This window comes from Nilaparvata lugens, chromosome 8 (assembly GCF_014356525.2).
Source record: "Nilaparvata lugens isolate BPH chromosome 8, ASM1435652v1, whole genome shotgun sequence".
NCBI classification, from domain to species: domain Eukaryota; kingdom Metazoa; phylum Arthropoda; class Insecta; order Hemiptera; family Delphacidae; genus Nilaparvata; species Nilaparvata lugens.
The window spans coordinates 27,707,097-27,726,827 of NC_052511.1; the positions used below are offsets into that span (position 1 = coordinate 27,707,097).

The 19,731-nt window shown below is 32.7% G+C and overlaps 1 protein-coding gene and 1 long non-coding RNA gene across 4 annotated transcripts in view; one reads left to right on the forward strand and one right to left on the reverse strand.

Annotated features, from left to right (window-relative positions):
- LOC111044873 (angiotensin-converting enzyme) overlaps positions 1–19,731 on the forward strand; it is a 133,224-nt gene that overhangs the window by 21,092 nt on the left and 92,401 nt on the right. For all 3 annotated transcript variants that reach the window (XM_039434412.1, XM_039434411.1, XM_022330117.2), the window contains 7 exons: positions 1,989–2,147; positions 2,824–2,920; positions 6,856–6,999; positions 9,823–10,014; positions 14,509–14,606; positions 16,117–16,283; positions 17,341–17,465. In XM_039434412.1, the coding sequence (XP_039290346.1) occupies positions 1,989–2,147; positions 2,824–2,920; positions 6,856–6,999; positions 9,823–10,014; positions 14,509–14,606; positions 16,117–16,283; positions 17,341–17,465 (982 nt within the window). The remainder of the gene's footprint in view (positions 1–1,988; positions 2,148–2,823; positions 2,921–6,855; positions 7,000–9,822; positions 10,015–14,508; positions 14,607–16,116; positions 16,284–17,340; positions 17,466–19,731) is intronic.
- LOC120352685 lies at positions 10,050–14,236 on the reverse strand. The gene is made up of 2 exons (XR_005572022.1): positions 12,966–14,236; positions 10,050–12,348 (listed from the first exon to the last, which is right to left on the reverse strand). It is a non-coding gene; the product is annotated as an uncharacterized LOC120352685 (long non-coding RNA).

Consider the following 19,731-nt stretch of genomic DNA (forward strand, 5'->3'; position numbering starts at 1 on the left):
TACTTTTTATGCAACTACAGATACAAAAATATTTCATCTTATATTGTTTTATGATAATTATTATACTTTGTAAAATCTTTGAAATTCCACATCAATAATAAATTGAATATTTTTAGACATAAAATATTGTATTGTAGATTATTCTGTCCAATTCAAAATACAAATTTCTTGTTTAGGGCTACTTGTATTTATATAAAATTAAAAATCAAAGTAACCTTTTTATTATTCATTTTTTACAGCATGTTTCAACTTCTAAGTCATTTTCAAGTGAATACATGGATTTTAAATCTTTATCACCCTAGGGATAAAATATCAAATTAAGCTGGATTAAATAAATTTGATCTTATTTTATCAAAAGAATTATTAATTATAAAAGAGTAAGTTTTGCGTGTCTCATGTTTAGATGAAAATCGCTGGTATTTATGAATATCCTTAATCTTCATGAATCTCTTGGTTTCCAATCAAGTTAGGAATGAGAACTTTGAGGTAAATTGGATAATCTATTTTTGAGACTTTCCCAGTTTACATTATTTATTAAAATGTTTAGATTAAAATCCCTGCTTCCCCGAATCGCAATAATGTGAAAATATATGTTGTGTAGATTAGCATCGCTGGCAATTGCACAACCCTTCAAATCGAAGACAGTGACCTCCGCTAGTGTACAGGATGTGTAGTTCATTGTTAACATCCAAATGAAAGCCACTATTGAGAAGTTGCATGAGAACTTGTGGATAATAATGATGTCGGAAAAATTCTCACGTATATCGTAGACGACCTTGTAAGTTGGAACAGTGCTCGTCAATTGAGATGTAAAGAGAAACAGAAAATAAGGAGGAAGACAGAGAGAGAGCTTTATTTATATCGATATATAGTTATAGGGTTAAAGAAGGACAGAGATAAGACGAGGAACCAAAGTAGGAGAAAAAAGAAAAAATTATGAAGATGGACATAGATAAAGAACTAGAATTTGAGAAGCTAACAATTCCTTTAGAGTCCAGTAAATTATTTGACCACCAGGTAAAAATTATGGACTCTGGACACGTTCAAAACATAACAGACAAAATCTTTGTTACATCTTGAATTATTGTTGTTTACATTGTGTATTACAAAAGCAGTTAGCATAATCCCATGTCGGTGTTCACCAGTGGTAGGTAAGTTATCGGTAATAAGTAGTTCATGGAGGTCTTACTCTAATGGCGAGCTGCTACCTGGTTTTACAAACTAAAGAGCTTTTCAATGGTGCTTCGTCCTCCAAAAATTTAGGTTATGATGTTTTGTAATTGAAAGATGAAATTTGTTATGTGCGACTTTAATTCAGATAGTCTTCCTGGAGAAGTTATTGCAAAATATGTATTTCATGCCAGTTGATGATCTAAAAATTTATTTTTGTTTAAAGAAATGTCATCAAATTTTTCAAATGCATTTGAAAAAATATATACAAGTCACATCTCGTTCATGGTTGAAAATAAGTGAAATGGTTGGACTATGTGAAAAATGATTGATGAAGCCAATGGAAATTATAAAGAGTTTATAGAGGATTCATCTTCCAAGAAGAATGATTATTCGAGAGATGAATCTATTCTGCGGATATTGTAAGATATGAAATATTGTCGATCATTATTTAAAAAGAAAAGGTTGTTGAGTTACTCAATAGTCAAACGTACCGTATTTTAATATTAGAATAATTCGTTTTTCAAGCACTGGTTTCACAAAATAAGGCATATTTATGATTTTTTGAAGGAAAAAAAACGGTGTGACTGATTACTGGGAAAGTAGGAAGAAACTATTCTAAGCAGTTTGTTAGGTCTGTGACACATAGATTTGGTACTGGTAGTATCCTTTCATGTAGGACTTCATTTTCTATTAGTTTAGATGAGATACCTTGAATTAATTATTCAAAATATCAATGATTATTTTATATGAATATTTTATTTCAAACTCCTTCAAAATGTCCTTTCAAATAACTTTTATCTTGTGATTGATAACAGTTGGAAGCGCAAGAAGCCTACACAGAACTGCAGGCCAGAATCCAGAAGCTGATATCGAATATTCCTCGGGAAGGAGTCCGTGATTTCCGTCTTCGACGTCAGCTGAATTTACTCAGCGTGATTGGAGCATCGGCTCTTCCGCCTGACCAACGTCATAGGGTGAGAAATCAAATCCCATTCTAAAAATTTAATTGATTAGAGTAATTGTTTCGATTTTAAGGATACTTAGAAAATATCACCAAATAAAACTTGAAGATCGCGACTATCATGTTTGAGTAAACAACCTTTCTTAAATAAAATCTACATAAAATCACTTCACTGACACATTATGATATATTGGGTTGTAAGCTTTTATGGTTTAATTTTATAAAAAAATCCACTCATCTTGCTAAGTCAATATTTTGTAGGCAGGTGGTTCAAACCTCAACTTATTTTATGAAGACAATTCTTAATAATCTTATTTTATTAAATATATTATTTTATATGGGTACAAACACACTGAAAGCGGAGCGACCCTATGACTTTGCAATATTTATTTTCAATTCAACCTTCAAAGGCCGTATTTGTAAACAATTTTTGGCTAGGTAAGTTCTGGTTGCCCAGCAACCAGCCACTAAAACCGTTCTGATTGGTTCCTGTCTTTAGAGTGCAAAGCGAACTGGGAACGCTCTTTAAAATCATTTATAAATTATGGCCTTGTTTTGATCACTGATATTGAGGTCTGTTAGGCTATTTGACTGAGTGGCATTATCCTTGGACGTCTTCACCAATAATCTTTTTACAATATTAACTGAATTCTAGTGTTAACTAACAGTAAGTTTTCCTTCTTTTGCAGTACCATAGACTTATAAACGAGATGTTGGCCGTGTACAATAGTGCCACAGTTTGTGCTTACAATGAGCCACTTCGTTGTGATCTCAGGCTAGAACCGGGTAAGTTATTTAAATGTATCCTATGACTTCACACATTATAATGGTTGCTTTATAGCAGTACACCGTTGTTCCACAATAGACAAAAAATATCATACTTCTCTGTGTTTTTTCCTTTTTTCCTGTATGGCTCCACGTATCAATTAGACAGTCGGATTCCTTGAAAGTGTTCAATCCTTATCCCTTGTTGGAAATAGTTGTTATTTCACGAAAACCTATCTATATTCGAAATGATTTTTCAATTTTTTTCCAAAATACCGACTTACTAATTTATTTATGGAAGCACACCTATATAGCAGCAAAATTAGATGCTACTTCATTTTAGAGGCGTTCCTATCCTGGAATCTGCCACTAACCTTATCTGCCACTTCCCTTATGCCTCTTTCAATTTTGTTTTTTTCTTTTAAAAAATAATTATATTGTTTATAAACATCTCTCAGGTTGTGAAAAACTGTGTTCATTGGTGGGCTTCTATTTAAGTTCTGTAGTAGTTTGAAGAAAAAGTAGAAGAGGGGCCTACTCCCACCTCTCGTTACGATTTTTGTGAGGATGGAGTTGGTTGTGTACCTAACCATAGTGCTGTATTCTGGAGAAATAATTAATACTCAAGAGATTTACTATATTACATAGAAGCGTTTCATCATGCATTTCCTTGCATGTGTTGGAGTTGTTGCTTGTCTACCATTTGTGACCCTTTTGTGGAGGATAGATGGTTGCTGCTAAATTTGCTTACTATACTGTAAAGTTATTGTATGTGTTATGTTATTGTTATTAGCGTAAGGCTTTCAATGGTGGTGAGACCCAAGGTTAGTTCCACCTCGCCGTATATAGTCCAAAGTTCCCTAATGTAAAACCACTTAGCCAAATTTAGAAAATATTAAATCTAGACAATAAATTTAGAACCGTTGATATTATTCACCTATTGGATTTAAGTTTCTTGCACTAAAATCATGAACTATTTATGTAACCAGATAATTTCTTTAAATGTTTAAATACTTTATTAAATTAACTTTTTTTCTAAAGTAATAAACCTTTTTGATGTTTATTCCTGCTATTATATTTGACCACTTATATTATTGCTTTTGGTTGGCATGTTTATAGTATTTCAAGGTTGATCATTTGGTATTTTATGAGTGAATATTAACAGCTGTTTGGTAGCCTACTGCTTTCACTCAACTTGAGTTTGATCGGTACACATTACAGTGATTTATTAAATAAATTTATTTACTCATTATAATGAAGCACCGTTCAATCATCATTGAAAAACTATCCATGATTCTCTTTAACATGGAACATAGAATAGGTCGAGAATTTATATTAAAGGAGAGTGGTTGCTAAATTGGTTAGAATTTCTCAGCATACAAACCCACGAAACAAATAGCCTTATCAGGGAAAAGTATCCATCTAGCTCCAAAATAAGCGTTAGGAAACTATAGTTTGGGATTGTGAGGAATCAATAACTCCCCATATTCCTCAACATATTCCCCCCTCTCCTCCTCACAGCGTACTGTCTGATACTTCAATGAAGAGAAGAGTACTTTTACTCCTCATTCCAACATCAGAACTCTAAAGCTGCGTACACATATACGCGCTTCCAACCCGCACCGAGCACGCTCCGCCCTCGTACCGCCCTCCTTCCTCCATCGAACCACCGTCGCTCCGCCCACGCACCCATCATGAACGTTACGGAAGATGTTAGATCTTCTCGCGTTCCCCGGTCGAACCACTGTTGCTCCCCGGTCGATCATCAATCACTCTGCTGGAGTGACGTTCGGTTGCGGAGCAGAGCGAAAGTCTGTACGCACCTTTAGACTTACAGGGAGTGAAGCGATATGAAAAAAAGTTGAGGCTTGCCCCCCTCATCCACCCAAAGAAATTCAAGGAGACTTGAAACACTCACAGTCTCGAAAACGTTCTCCAATTCTAAAGTCATCTATAGATTCGATGAATTGTAAAATGCAGTAAATAGCATCCACATTTAGTGAACATAATTGAAACTCGAGTTGTTATTTTGCTGAGAGTTATGCCCACATAGGTCCTTGGCTTGTATATAGGAGATTGGAAGGATGATAAGATGATATGATGATGATTATTATAAGAGACGAATAGACTCCAAAGGTAGATTCCGAACCACCAGGAATGGTTTCTAGGCTCGGAACAGAGGTAGATGCCATCGGTTACTAGTCCACGACGAGAGTACCGAGAGTTTGACAATTATCTAATCTGTGTAATAGCCTATTATATCAAATACAATTATGTAACTGCAATGCGAATGATTTCTATTCTCTCTTCTAAAGGTTCTCTTTAGTGAAATTCTTTAGTAATTTATATGAATTTATATTGATTAAAACATTAAATATAAATAGAAAGGAAATAAACTTATAATATTGAATAATGTATTTTGGTTTAAATTTTTTTGTCAAACAACAAGGTTCCATTAAAACAATAAATAATTCACAACTGAAAAACTGATTGAGGCAGAATGCTAATTTTTTAAATCATTTTTCAATGAATAATGTTCTTTTCTCATTGTCAACGTTATAACATTCATTGTTAATGCAAAACAAGACCAATTTACAAATGGTTTGTACCAAAACAAAGCATAGCGTATAGAATGCTTATATTTATTTATTTATACATTGATACATACAATATCATCCTCAGCTATAAATGATTGGGAAAGGAAAAACAGGCTTAAAGCCCAAAACTGTTCCTTTCCCAAATTTAGATAGAAATTGTCCAAAAATAGGTTATGTTTACACTTCATAATTTTTGTCCAATTTTGAGCCCAAAATATTTATAAACTAGGAATTTAGAATTTATAAAAGTTGAAAACCAAATTAAATAATAATACTTTACTAAATCATCACTGATAACTGAGAAATACTGTATTAATAATTGAACATTTTAAAACTTGAAAAGAAACTCAAACTTACTCTTAGACTTTTGTATAATATATGTTGAGGAATACAGCGCTTTCAACTTTATGAAAAAAAAACTAATTGAAATTGTCAACCACTTTTATTTGGTTGAAAAAAGTAGACAATTTAAATTTGTGTTTTTTATTAAGGAAAAGTACCACAACACAAACTGTAATGTCTTCCAACTCATATACAGAGTATCCAAGAAAAGGAGTAACAGCCGAAAACCATGAAAAATAAAATTCACATGAAAAATAAAATTTTCAAAAAAAAAATGTCAGAAAAAAGAAGAAGAAATCCCCAATAAGATTCAGATTATGTTTTTCTTTGTTTAACTTTTTTTAACTTTTTATGAAACTTCAAACTGTTTGAAATTTGGCTTTGAACTCGACGAATGTAATTTTTCCAACTTGAGCGACCAAAACAAATTATAAAACGTCAAACAAAGGAACAAATTATATAAATCTTATTAGAAATTTCTTCCGCTTCCTAATCATTCATTCATTCATTAATTATCCTTATCATAGTTTTATATTTATCTTATCTATTCATATCCTTATAATATTAGTTTCTGACTAAACTTATAGTTTTCTATTTATTGCCTTTTGTCAAAACTAGTAGTGATACCGATGCACAGGTCAAGTCGTCAAAAATGAACTGAAATATTCATTCGTTTTTGAACCATTATTGACGACACTACAGTCGTCAGTGTTGAAAATGGATTTGAGAATTAAAAAGCGCTCCATATGTGACAATTAGTTTTTAATAACTTTTATTCAAAATTCTGACTTTATCGTAGTCAAAATAGTTCAAAAACGAATTATTAACTAGCAGATCGTCATGGATAGTGAAATATTCAATTAGTAATGTACTAGTGAACGCAATCCTTGCTTCTTATATGTATTGAAATTGAAGTCACTTTTGGTAGAGGTAACCATTCATCAGTAATGATGTTCAATGTTTTGCCTGAAAACATTATTCAAAAAAAATACAAAATAAAATCGTGGTGTTTTGCAGAAGTGAGTGTGATAATGGCTCAGAGCAGAGACTGGGACCAGCTGCAACACACGTGGGTGGAATGGCATCGTAGGAGTGGCTTGAAGATCAGAGATCTCTATGAACAATTGGTGGAGCTCTGCAACTATGCTGCCAACCTTAATAGTGAGTTTCCGTTTAGTTGTTTTTACAAATTTCTCATTACTTTAATTGTTCGTTAAAATTCCGATAATCGGAGGAATTATTTAGATCTAGAATCAGTTTATTAAGAGTGAAAAATTTCTGACTCCAAGTTTTGGATAATTCTATTTTATTTCTTTGAATATTTGTGTTAGTATTCAGGTAAATCATTTATATCTACGGCCTTTTTGATGATACTTTTGAAATCTGTGATTCTAAAGTTTCACTCGTAAACCTTTTTCAGTCTGAATAATAACTGATCATTGAAATTTGTTTGTTATTCAGTGAATTCAATATTTTATTCAATTCATCAAATTATTTCCACTGCTTCTTATAGTTAATCTTTCCAAGACTGGTGTAATATATATTTTCTGGCATGACACGTGTAGTGGTTTCATCCATTGTAATAATACACACAAAACTATTATTGGATAAACTAAAAATTCAGTTTATCCAATAATATTTGCTTAGTGTTTTTCTGATTAATGTTAGCCTTCAAAATCTGAAATTGATAATATAGCATTTTTCATTTCAATGTGAAATCGTTAAAGAATTGGGATCAATTACGTCAAGTGGCCTCCAAATATATAGGTATTGAGTCCATGCATATTGGGCAAAATATTATTTAAATTTAATTTGTTACTCGTTTTCTATTGTATTGATTCAATAAATAGAATCGATTATTGATAATTATCTGTTTTCAAATAACTCAAAATTTTAATTGAGGGAATTTTAAAAGAGGGAATTAATTCTAATAAATTTTGTATATAATCCATCTAAATATCTCAATTGATTTTTTATATTTTTAAATGTAAACAACGTTAAAATTGATGAATTGAACACATTTTCTCATCAAAATTTAAATAGGAATCGTTCTGGGCAACCTCTCATCAAAATTTGAAAAAATATAATAGTTCTGGGCTGTTCTTTTATTCCTTCTCCAATCGTCTATGATTTGTGTATTATTTGAATTCAAAAATTATTTTTTCAAATTTCAAATTCTTTATTTTCTGCATAAATACAATAACAAGAAATGTCTGTATATCGCAGTCGTCATACGTACAAATATATACACATAGGTAACATGTTTTTTGTATTTAGTTAACATAATAAAAGGTCAGAAAAGTCAGCCAGAAAAAAACTCATTGAACGAGTAAAACTCTCCTTCTACAACAAACGTTTTAAGGTTTTTTCTTGAAAAAGCATCATTATTAATCGACTTCAAGCTATCTGGTAATTTATTATAAATTTTAATACCAGTGACATTTATATCCCCTTCAGACAAGGCAAGACGATGTTGGGGAAGTAGCAAATTGGTACCATGTCTTGTAGAATAATTGTGGCTAGCTCATACAGTTGTAAAACGATCACCATTCCTTCTTATATATATATGTATAACAGACCGATAAACGAGAAGACCATAAAATGTCTTAATGCCAAGTCTGCTAAAAGTCTACATGTATGATATACTGGAAGGCCTTCTATAATTCGAATAGCACGCTTTTGTATCTTGAACACCTCATTGGAATGGGATAAGAACCCCCAAGCTTCCATTGCATAAGTCATCACTGATGTAAAACAGCCATGATAAACAGTAAGTAAATATTCTTTATTTAACATTGACTTTAATATTCTCAGTGAGAAGCACACTTTACTAAGTCTACTGCACACTTCAGTGATGTGAGGAATCCAAGAGAAATGATTATCAATAGTAACTCCCAGAAATTTAGACGTAGCCGATTCACTAATGTGCCTACCATTTACAGATATGGATATTGGAAAGGGTGACTTATTTTTTGTCAGAAGCTGGAGAAATTTAGTTTTGACCACATTTAATGATAGACTATTTCCAGATAGCCAATCATTCATAGATAATACTGCTCTATTCACCCTCAACTGAATACTCTCTCCCTGACCACCAAAAAGCAGAGTTGTGTTGTCTGCATAGAACAGAGCCTTGCAAAGCGGTAATTCAAATTACAGGTCATTGATATAAATGAGAAAAAGTAGAGGGCCCAATATTGACCCTTGGGGTACCCCTGAGCTGACCTTGGAGGTTTTTGATTTGATTCCCTGCACCTCAACAAACTGAGACCGGTCCTCAAGATATGATTTGAACCATGAAAGTGATAAACCACGTACACCACACATTTCAAGCTTGAGTAAGAGTGTTCTATGATTAACTCTATCAAAGGCTTTTGATAAATCACAAAATAATCCTATGGCTGGTTCTCAACGCTCAAGTTGATCAATGATAGAGCTTAAAAAAGATAGAATGGCATCTGTGGAGCTTCGTTTTGGCCTGAATCCAAATTGCTGACCTGACAAAAAGTTGTGACAATTCAGATGAAATAGCAACCTGGAATGAACAATCCTCTCATGAATCTTTGATAGGGTAGGTATAAGTGCTACAGGTCGATAATTTTCTTCACTACATCTGTCACCCCCTTTGAAAACCGGAGTAATCCTTGAATGTTTAAAAACTAAGCAACCCTGTAGAAATCAATAAGTTGGCATTTTATGCCTAGCCCACATGTTGGCCCAGTCGCTGTAAGCTGGCCCAGGCTGCAATGTGACCAGGGTCCAATGAAGGCATAAACCAGCGGTAGCCAGCGTTGGCAAACCATCCATCCACACACTGGGGCTGGTCATCATTGGCCTTCATTGGGCCAACATGTGGATGCGGCATTACTAGTAACTAACTGTACGTAAAGAGTGTATGTAAATAAGTAAGTTAGTGAGTAAATTCAATATTCTTCCTAACTTATTCCTAGTGCTTCTGATATTATTTTTGTTGAAATTTTCCAGACATGACAAATTTCGCCGAGTACTGGATGTGGCCGTATGAGACTCCCGGCCTGAGGTTCGAGCTGGAGGAGGTGTGGGAGGAGATTCGTCCTCTGTACGAGCAGCTGCACTCCTATGTGCGCCGCAAGCTGAGAGATCTCTATGGCCCAGAGAAGCTCAGTCGCGAAGCTCCACTGCCTGCTCATATTCTAGGTAAATCGGATATGTATCAAATCATGAGTCAAATCGATCAAATCAATCATTTATTTTAGTAATTAATGAATTACAAGTAGAATGTTTATAAAACTATGCAGTCATCATTTTAGTGATTCATGAGTTACAAGTAGATTGATTACAAATACTATGCAGTTGAATAAGTTTCAATTTTAAATCAATAATGTAATGAAAATATATAATAGAATAACATTAGAATGAAATTTGGGAAATAAATCGCTCAATATTTGCCTTCCTCTTCCAATAATTTCAATGTGTTTTGTAATATTAGCATAAATAATAACATTAAGTAGTAGGCTATACCATTGAAGAAGTAGAACATTACATTAGCTCAAGGATGAATGAATATTATATACGGTATACAGTATTAAGCCATAAATTGTAATATAGTATTAATTACATGTAATTGATTGCACTGTATTGTAAACTCTGACTTAGTTTATATTTATGATTTTTCTGTGCTTGTTAGACAGTGGAACTCAATGTGAGTTATAGAGCACGGTCTTGAAGACTTATAGAAGATTTGAATTGAATTGAAAACTAATTGAATGTTATAAAACAATATTTTTATCATCAGTCAAAATTTCAACGAAATGATAGACAAAGGCAACTCCTAGACTATATTTCTTGACATTAATAATTATAAAAAAAAGTTTTTTTTTATTAATAATTATGATGATGAGATTCAATATGAAGATGTTACCATGTTGTGTTGTTTTCCATAAGAAGTCAGAAAAAAATCTCTCGAGGAATAATTTTTTCCATCGTTTCCAATTATTCAATAGACTACAGAATTGTAAAACTTTACTGTCAATAACTTCACTATGGGCCTTTTATGGGCATTTTAAGGTTAGATATTCTTTCGGGTTTTCGTGGAATAGGAATAGAGGAGGCTGTTATAGGTCTAAAATGGCTGGACCTCACATGGTTTTGAAGTGAGAAGGAAAAGAGGAGGCACCGATTCAAATAAAAGTTCGTGTTTATCACCTGTTAACATCTTGACACTCTAAGATGCTACAGTTTCCTCAAGAAGATACTGGAACCCTTGGTGCGGCTTGGAGGGACAGAGTGGAGAGAACGAGAGGTGATCCACAAATGCGTCCTATTCACTCGACAGTTACTCCAAGCCGCACCAGAAATATGGTGAAACAAAGTGAAGTTACAGAGTTATCATACATCGCTCTCCCGGAAGAGAGTAAGCGTAGCGCGCAAGGGGAAGAGTGGATCAACGTCACTTTATTAAAAGACACTCACAGTACAAGCAAATTAGTGTTCAATACCTGCGATAATGATGACAAGACGATACAATGCTATAGATTCCTCGAGACGATGTAGGTGACCAAGTCCTTCTCACATAAATGGAAGTATTGTCACATGATTCAAGTAGCCTACAAGTTTGTATTTGTCACAATATTTTCGTCCAAATTGCTCTTCACATGTGTAACATTTGAAATACACGTCTGTTTTTTATGAACACTGTTGTTCGAATGTAAAAACAAAGCTTAGTCACACGAAAGCACAGTCTATGAACTGCTCCACTTACTAACATCACTGTGAGACATAGTTACATATATATGTGGCTGTACATTAGAAACAATCAGTTTTTTCCAATTTTGTCACAATGTGTTGATTGCTTTTTGTGTCAAGGAAAGGAAGGGATTTCATAGAGTAAAGAGTGAAGTAACGGTTAGCTAAGTTGAGAGCAATGCCACGGAATAGGCAGATTCCATTGATAGTCGAGGCAGCGTGTACGGTTACAATATGATAATACTCAAATTCAATCCCTATCAGTAATGGTTAACAATCATAACCCAGTGTTTGTAATTTACTCACTACTAGTTGCATTATCAATGATAGATTGTAAGATGGAACAATGAAAGAGCTCAGCTTTGCTGCAGAAGTGTCTTCTAATGACTGCCTTAATTCTAGAAGTCCCTCTTGGATATGCAAAATAAATTGTTAGATTGTTGAAAATAATGATTATAGTGGCAGGATTAAATCTTATCGTGCTCCTTTATCATTCATGTGACAAGAGAACTCTTAGAATAAGATAAGAATAATTATAATAGAATCATAATAAATATAATAATGAAATATTAAAATAATAAAGTAATAAAATAATGGAATAATTGTATAACAAAATAATAAAATTATAAATTAATAAAAGAATAAAATAATACAATAAAACGATAATAAAATAGTAATATTTCTCATGGATAATTCGGTATAATAACATTCTCATAAAGAACATTTCCATTTCACTAATTTTATTGAAGACGGGCAGGTGTCCGAAAAGGAAACTTCCGCAATGATCTGTGAAGAACATAAATTGATTGAATTGCAGTTTTATAATGCTAAAAAAGTATTATCTTATCAAATTTACTTGTCAACTGTAAAAAATGACAGTTGAAAAATATAATTAATAAAAATATTTTTCTGTCAAAATTAGGTGGATGATTTCATTGAATTTGAAAGCTTTCAGCAAAATAATTGACTGGTTGGATTCAAACCGACAACCTTCCATTTACAAGTACCGCGCGTTACCTCTGAATTCCCGCCCGAGTCCACTCGCTTAACAGTCTAATTTGATTGACCTGTTATCATTACGTAAACTTAGTACTATCACAAATTGAATAAATTTGTTTTTGTTATTAAATTAATAAAAATGAAAATAGGCCAGTAATCATCATCGGTAAATTCAGAATCTTTGTGAAAAGTTTATAGTTCAGATCTGATGATGCTTCAAACGTGTATATTGATCACATACATGTATAAGCTAACTGTTTCATCAATGAATAATAATAATAATATAAGAAGAAGTTACATGTAGTGGTACCAGGGGTCATGCTTCAGGGGAACTTTAGGATATTGGAAATGTTTAGAAGGAAAGACTTAACTCAAGAAGCTTCAATTTGATGTCTAATGCATACCTCGAATTACAAACTGGCGAAAATTGATGTGGAGGTTGCCAGGTACCTTGGGTCTTTTCTCTATGACGATTACGATTTTCAATGGCGATCGGGATGTGATGGAAAAATATTGCAGAGTGACCAAACACTGTTCACTTCAACAAGTCTCGATTATAAATCCTTCCAAAATGTATTTTTTGTACTGGGGAAAGTGTCAAATCTACCCGCAAGTGGAATGCTCTCTTATCAAAGGAAGAAAAAATTTGTACTTCCGCACTGAAACACCCACGTTCCCTTTTTACAACTAAGTTAACTGATAACATTCAACAAACTATTGAAAACATGAAATGGAAATACTGTAAACTGCAGTGAGAAATCCTATTATTAGAGAAAGATTCAAGGTGTCCGAACACTATTTATTTATTGCTATAATAAAAATATGTAATAGAATAATTCCACATAATAATGCGATAAATATGTAATAGAATAATTCCAAATAATAATGCGATACTGTAGTTCCACAAATAATTCAATTTTTTTTCGTTCAATTTAGTATTGAAATAGCAGTGGAAGATTTAAACTTGTATTTATTTTGCTGTATTTATTTCCACAAATAATTAAAAATTTTTATTGGTATAATTTAGTATTGAAATAACAGTGGAAGATTTAAACTTTTATTTATTTTTTCACTCTAGAATTAGAGTTATTAATAATGTATTGATACTCAAACTCTGCCATCAACCTATCTCAATTAATAAGCAATTAGTTGCTCTTGTATTTAATTCTAACATTCTTGAATAAATCAACTTTGGTAAAGAATAATATCTTTATCGATATTCACATCTAATTTTTACTTTTTCAATAAAAAAAAATATCGATGTAGCATTGATTTAGAATTTAGATCATCAATAGGTCTAATAGCGTACATAATTCTCTTATCCAGGCGACTTAAGAAAATATACATCTAATAGATTTCAGACCATATTTTGTTAATCTATGTTATTGAATATATTTTGTGTAATACACAATAAATCTATATTATTGAGTATATTTAAATAGAATAAAGAAAATTAAATCTATTACGTACTGTTATAACTACTAATTTTTTTAATAGATACTGTATCATTATTGGAAGACATTATTTATCATTGATACAAGAAAATACTATATAAAACAGAAACAGATAAAATGAAAATTATTGATTTATCTTTTATGTAATTATGGGTTGATTAGAGGAATTTTATTTAATAATCAGTAACAAGTGTACGTTAGTAAGGTGTATGGTGTATTGCAGTTATTGTTTGTTTGAAGTATGTTACTGTATTTTTCAGTAAACTGAACTTGCCAAGTTCAGTAAACTCAGTAAATTGTTCATTATAATGCTGAATACATATTGTATTGAGTTTTATTCATAATATTGAATTGTACATTAATCTTTGGCAATTGATAAAAAAAATTTGGGACAAAAGGGAAATAGTAAGTAGTTGATCAAAAATGTAAAATAAGAATTCTCTTGTTTTCCATCGTATCAACCTGATTGAATAGCTGTGACTTGTTTCTACAGGAAATATGTGGGCTCAATCGTGGACGAATATTCTTGATGTTACCATTCCTTATCCAGGGAAAAATTACCCAGATGTCACACCTCAAATGCTTCAACAGGTGAGTTCAAAGTCTAACCATATTTCAAAGCTACTCATCGCAGAACAAGTTTCTTCGAAATCTAAATCAGAACTTTTTGGAAAGACACTAGGTAAATTATACAACTTCATCAATTTAACATGCATTATATAATTTGAAAAATGCAATAATGTTTAGAAAAATAGATTGTGAGCAACCTGCAGTAATCCAAAATTAGGAGCCTAAATCGTGCGTATCATAATCTAATGAATAATTCCATCATTAAAGTTTGTAGAATTATAGAAACAATAACTATTGAATATTATTTTATTACTGTATTCCTTACATACCAGATAATTCTTTTTATGAATATATTTAAAAAGAAAATGAAAAACATATTCAAATTTCAAGCTATCTCCTCTCAACCAGACTGTACTGTCTGGAGAGAAGAAATCCATCGCGTTATCAAAACAAAAATAATGCATTATTGAGGTAATAATTCACCTTCACTCTCACTGTAATAATTCATGAAATACTCTATTTTGTTTTTATAATACTCCTTATCCTTGCCTTATTCTCATTATTTGGGGTCGGCTCTCCTAAAACGCAGTCACAAGTTAGTTCTATTTTGTTCTAATAATACTCCATTTTTATATAATGACAGCTGGATTTTGTAATGAACCACTTTTCACATGATAGAGTACCTGTAGTGGCCCAAGCGGGTCATAGGCTTCGGGGGAACTTAAGGGCTCGGAAATGTTAGTAGGAAGACACATTTTTAGCATTAATAAAGTTCGTATAGTTCATTACCTTGAAGAAGTCCAATGCTACACCACATGATTACTGGGAATGCCCAGATACCTTGAAATGGGACAGGATTAAGACCACACCCTCTGGTCGAGGGATCACCAAAAAACAATGCGTAGTGGCTTTAGACTCAATAGCAAGTGCAGTAAGTTCTCTACAAAGAGAAGTGTTCGCTAGGGAAAACGAGTCGCTAAACGCCCACTCTCTGCAACAGAGATTTGGCGTGGACTCCTAATTCACTACATATCAAATAATCACACATTTTTATGTTAGGTTTGAAAAAAGCAATTATGCATTAGTGTAATACTAAATTTTTCTCTATTTTGTTGAAATATCATTTTAAGTTATAGTGAACTCCACGTTATAATGACAGTGGAGAAAGATAGGAGAAAAACGTTGCCGATCCTCTGTCTTGTCAATGCTTTCTTTTTATAGACGGTAGCTGATAAAGGTTCACTAATGTAATATTAACGGTTCATTCTCGTTCAAAATAATCAATTATATTTTATTAAGCAAGAAATTATATTTTTCAATCATTCCATAATGAATTTTCATAATTAAGATGAAATATTTTGTTAATTTTCTACATTGTTAAAAGACGATCTGGCAACAGAGCAAAGCGAGAAAGAGATAGCGCTATCCATTTTGTTGAATGATAGACAAGATAGCAATACCATTGCTAATCAAACACTGTCATTATAACGTGGACCACACTATAGTAATTTATCATTGTTTATTATGATAGGGTTACACACCAGCCACCCTTTTCCGATTGGCTGAGGACTTTTATCTTTCGATGAACATGAGTGCCATGCCGCCTGAGTTCTGGGAACGCTCCATAATCCAGCAGCCGCACACTCCCGCCATATGCCAGCCGTCCGCCTGGGACTTTTGTGATGGTCAAGACTACAGGTGCGTATGCAGCTATTCAGATAATTCAACAACAGTCAGGTAAATAAGTTAGCACGGTCGTTCATTATAGGTTACTGTACTAACCTATGTGGGTGGCTCGTTGGAGTAAGTGATAACGCGCCGGTCCAATAATCAAGAGAACCCGAGTTCGAATCTCTACCGGGGCAAAAGTTTTTGACCACAGCACAATCACATAGATACGGCCACCCCGTCAGGGGTGGATACAACCCCATCTTTTGGAGGATACGATAAGCCGTCGGTCCCGACTACCTAAAAAGTAGTCGTCATGTTATCTCTCATCATCATCCCTCACATTATCTACGCAAAATCCTAAGAGCTTATGTGGGCATCACCCTCAGTATAGAAAAACCTGTTATGAATAGGTTTGAAAAAGTTCATTGAATCATGGAAGTTCATGTTTATTTTGAGTTTCGATTTGCATTACCACGAGCAGTGGTTAAAATATGAAATATCATCAAGTATAAATAATAATGGTTATGGGTTTTGTGCGTTATTTTTCAATTATTTACATGTTTATTAAATTGAACGAGTAGTACTTTCCATCATTACAATAATTACAATCATGACTCCAAGTTTATAAAGTTCATTCCTCTTAGTTTTACTTCAAATTCAATGTATCAACTCCTTTATAGGTTAATAGATATAGTAATGAACATTTAATGCCAGTAGTCATTAGGCATTATGTTATTGTTGCATAGCCGATTAGGCTCAATGTTGCATAGCCGATTTTTCCGATTAATAATAGTAAAAAATTAGAACAATTTTAGAGCTATGCCCAATTCTTTGTGTATTTCAACAATTGGACAAAATATGAATAGCAACTGATCGTATCTTGGCTGAAGGTTGAATCTTCTATCAGTCGATCTATGCAAATATTTGAACGTCATTGAATCTTGAAAGGAATCATTCCTGTTGAAATATAATTTTACTTTCAAGTCTAAAAATAATGTTTTTTTATTTATTGCTGTTGTAGGAAAACTATAAATAATTAGTAATTAGATTAAAAAATAATATCTTGTTGATTTTATTGTTTTAGAATCAAGATGTGTGCCCAGGTAAACATGAAAGATCTCATAACAGCTCATCATGAGATGGCGCACATACAATACTTCATCAACTACAGAAACCAACCAAAAGTATTCAGAGATGGAGCTAATCCAGGTTTGTATATTCATACTATATTATAATTTTTCTGTAACAAAATGAAATTCTTCGTTCATCTCAACATTTGGTTTTGAAGCCACTCATCCTTATCCTTTACTTCACTTTTCTTGTTCGTCATATGAAACCGCATCATGAGAGCAACGCTCCCGCAGTATAATTATGACACGTCAAAGTGTAATCTAATATTACTACTATTCTTCATCTTTCAACACAACAGTCAATAGAACACAACATATTTCACATAACATAGTTACATTATTCAAGCAAACATTAATCACAAGGAAGTCTGCTAATCTGTAGGGACAAAATACCGGGAGCTCCCGGAGTGTTTTTGAGCTCCTTCAAGCCCTCAATTTCTCATATGTGAGATGGAATCGAATTGAATATTTCCATTCCCATATAAAACGGGTCACTCTACAGCAGACTAAGTCTATGCGGTGGTAAACAAACCCTCTAAATCTTTTATTATGGGATGACTCACCTGGTTCTCCTCATACATCCGTCTATTTTTGAAAACTGAGATTGTTAAATCGAATATATAAATAGCAGGGAGCCGTCAGCAATCTCTTTTCTTTAGAATAAGGTCTGCAAGAACACCTTGTATCAATCTTATAAGTTATCCTCATAGCTTTCTTTTGCAGTATAATATTCCATTATTCTCGATACTCCTCCCCCCAAAATATATCGATATATCGATCATATGTTGTGAATGAAAGTCCTACTTAATTTCGCTCCTGGGTTTTGGAAGATTTTGTGTTATAAATAGTCACGGATAAGTACAAATTTTGTGTTAATTTCATTATTAATTGTTTCTTGATCACGTTTTATCATTTTGTTATAGATTTTAATTCTTAATTCTATTTTAATAAGCCAAATACCGTTTAGAGGTTAGTTTGAGGTTAGGTTTTCGAGATTTAAAAATAAACATAGATAGTTTACTTAACTAAAATTATAACCAAATTAAAATCCTATCATTTATAAATCAATTATTATTATTGCAAGTAATATAATTTCTTAGATAGGAAGATGAGCTCAAGTAGAACACCGAAGGTTAGTAATAGAAATGTACACATAGCGGGAGTACTTACGCATTCCCAAAACCAAAATTCAAAAACGCCAAAACCAAAAACCCCAGTTCTTCAAACTACTTTAGCCGAAAAAGTTGCTCAACTACAAAGTAGCCACACTAATTTAAAAAACCAATTAGAAGTAACTCTAAAAACGTCTGAGGAAGAAAGGTTAGGGATGGTAGAAGAAATTAAATCTTTGGAACTGATTATAAAATTACAAGATGAAGACCATAAAAAAGAAATACTAAATCTAAAAAATCAATGTAGTCTAATGTCGGAGGAAATAAAGAAACTAAAATCTAAATTTGATAATACTAAATGTATGATAGAACCTCCGTCCAAATGCAAAAAAATAGAATCTAACCTAAATGATGGGAAATGCTCTGAAAATGGTCGAAATAAAACGTACAGTGAGGTTTTGAAGACAGCAACCAAAAATATAGCTGAGGGAAATAAAGATAGGAAAGGGAGAGTTCTGCTACTGACGTCCAGTCATGGACGTGATTGCAGTGATCTCCTTGATAAAAGATTAAAAAATAAATTTGATGTCCAATGTTTTTTCAAGCCAAGTGCATCAATTAATGCAGTTGTAGAGTCAGCTAGGGAACAAACTAAAGACTTTGATGAAAATGACTATCTAATTGTACTGGGTGGCTCAAATAATATAAATGAACCTAACTTGAATCATCTTCCTCAAGTAACAGAAAAAATCAAGGAAATTGTGCCACTCAGCAAAAAAACAAACTTAATAATAAGTACTATTCCTAATAGGTTTGATAGGCCAGAATTAAATGAAGCAATCAATTCGACAAACAAATCAATCCATAATACAATCAACAGCCTAAAAAATAAGAATTCTAAACAACTGGGGATTTGTTTTCTAAATGAAAGGCTGAAAAGACATAACTTCACTAATCATGGGTTGCATCTAAATCGATCTGGCAAAGTAATCTTTTGTAATAGATTGGCAGAGCTGATTGAAAGCCGTTTGCAATCCTCTGGTTTAAAAACAGTCAAAAAAACAAATAACGATTTTTTAGTAAATTGGCTCAAAACAGGGAAAGGGAAATAGCTACAAATGCTAGAGATAGAGTAGCACAAGATGGTAAGGTTTTTAGTATTTATCATCAAAATATTCAGTATCTTCGCAACAAAATTGACAGATTAGAAGTATTTCTTAAACAGGAGGATCC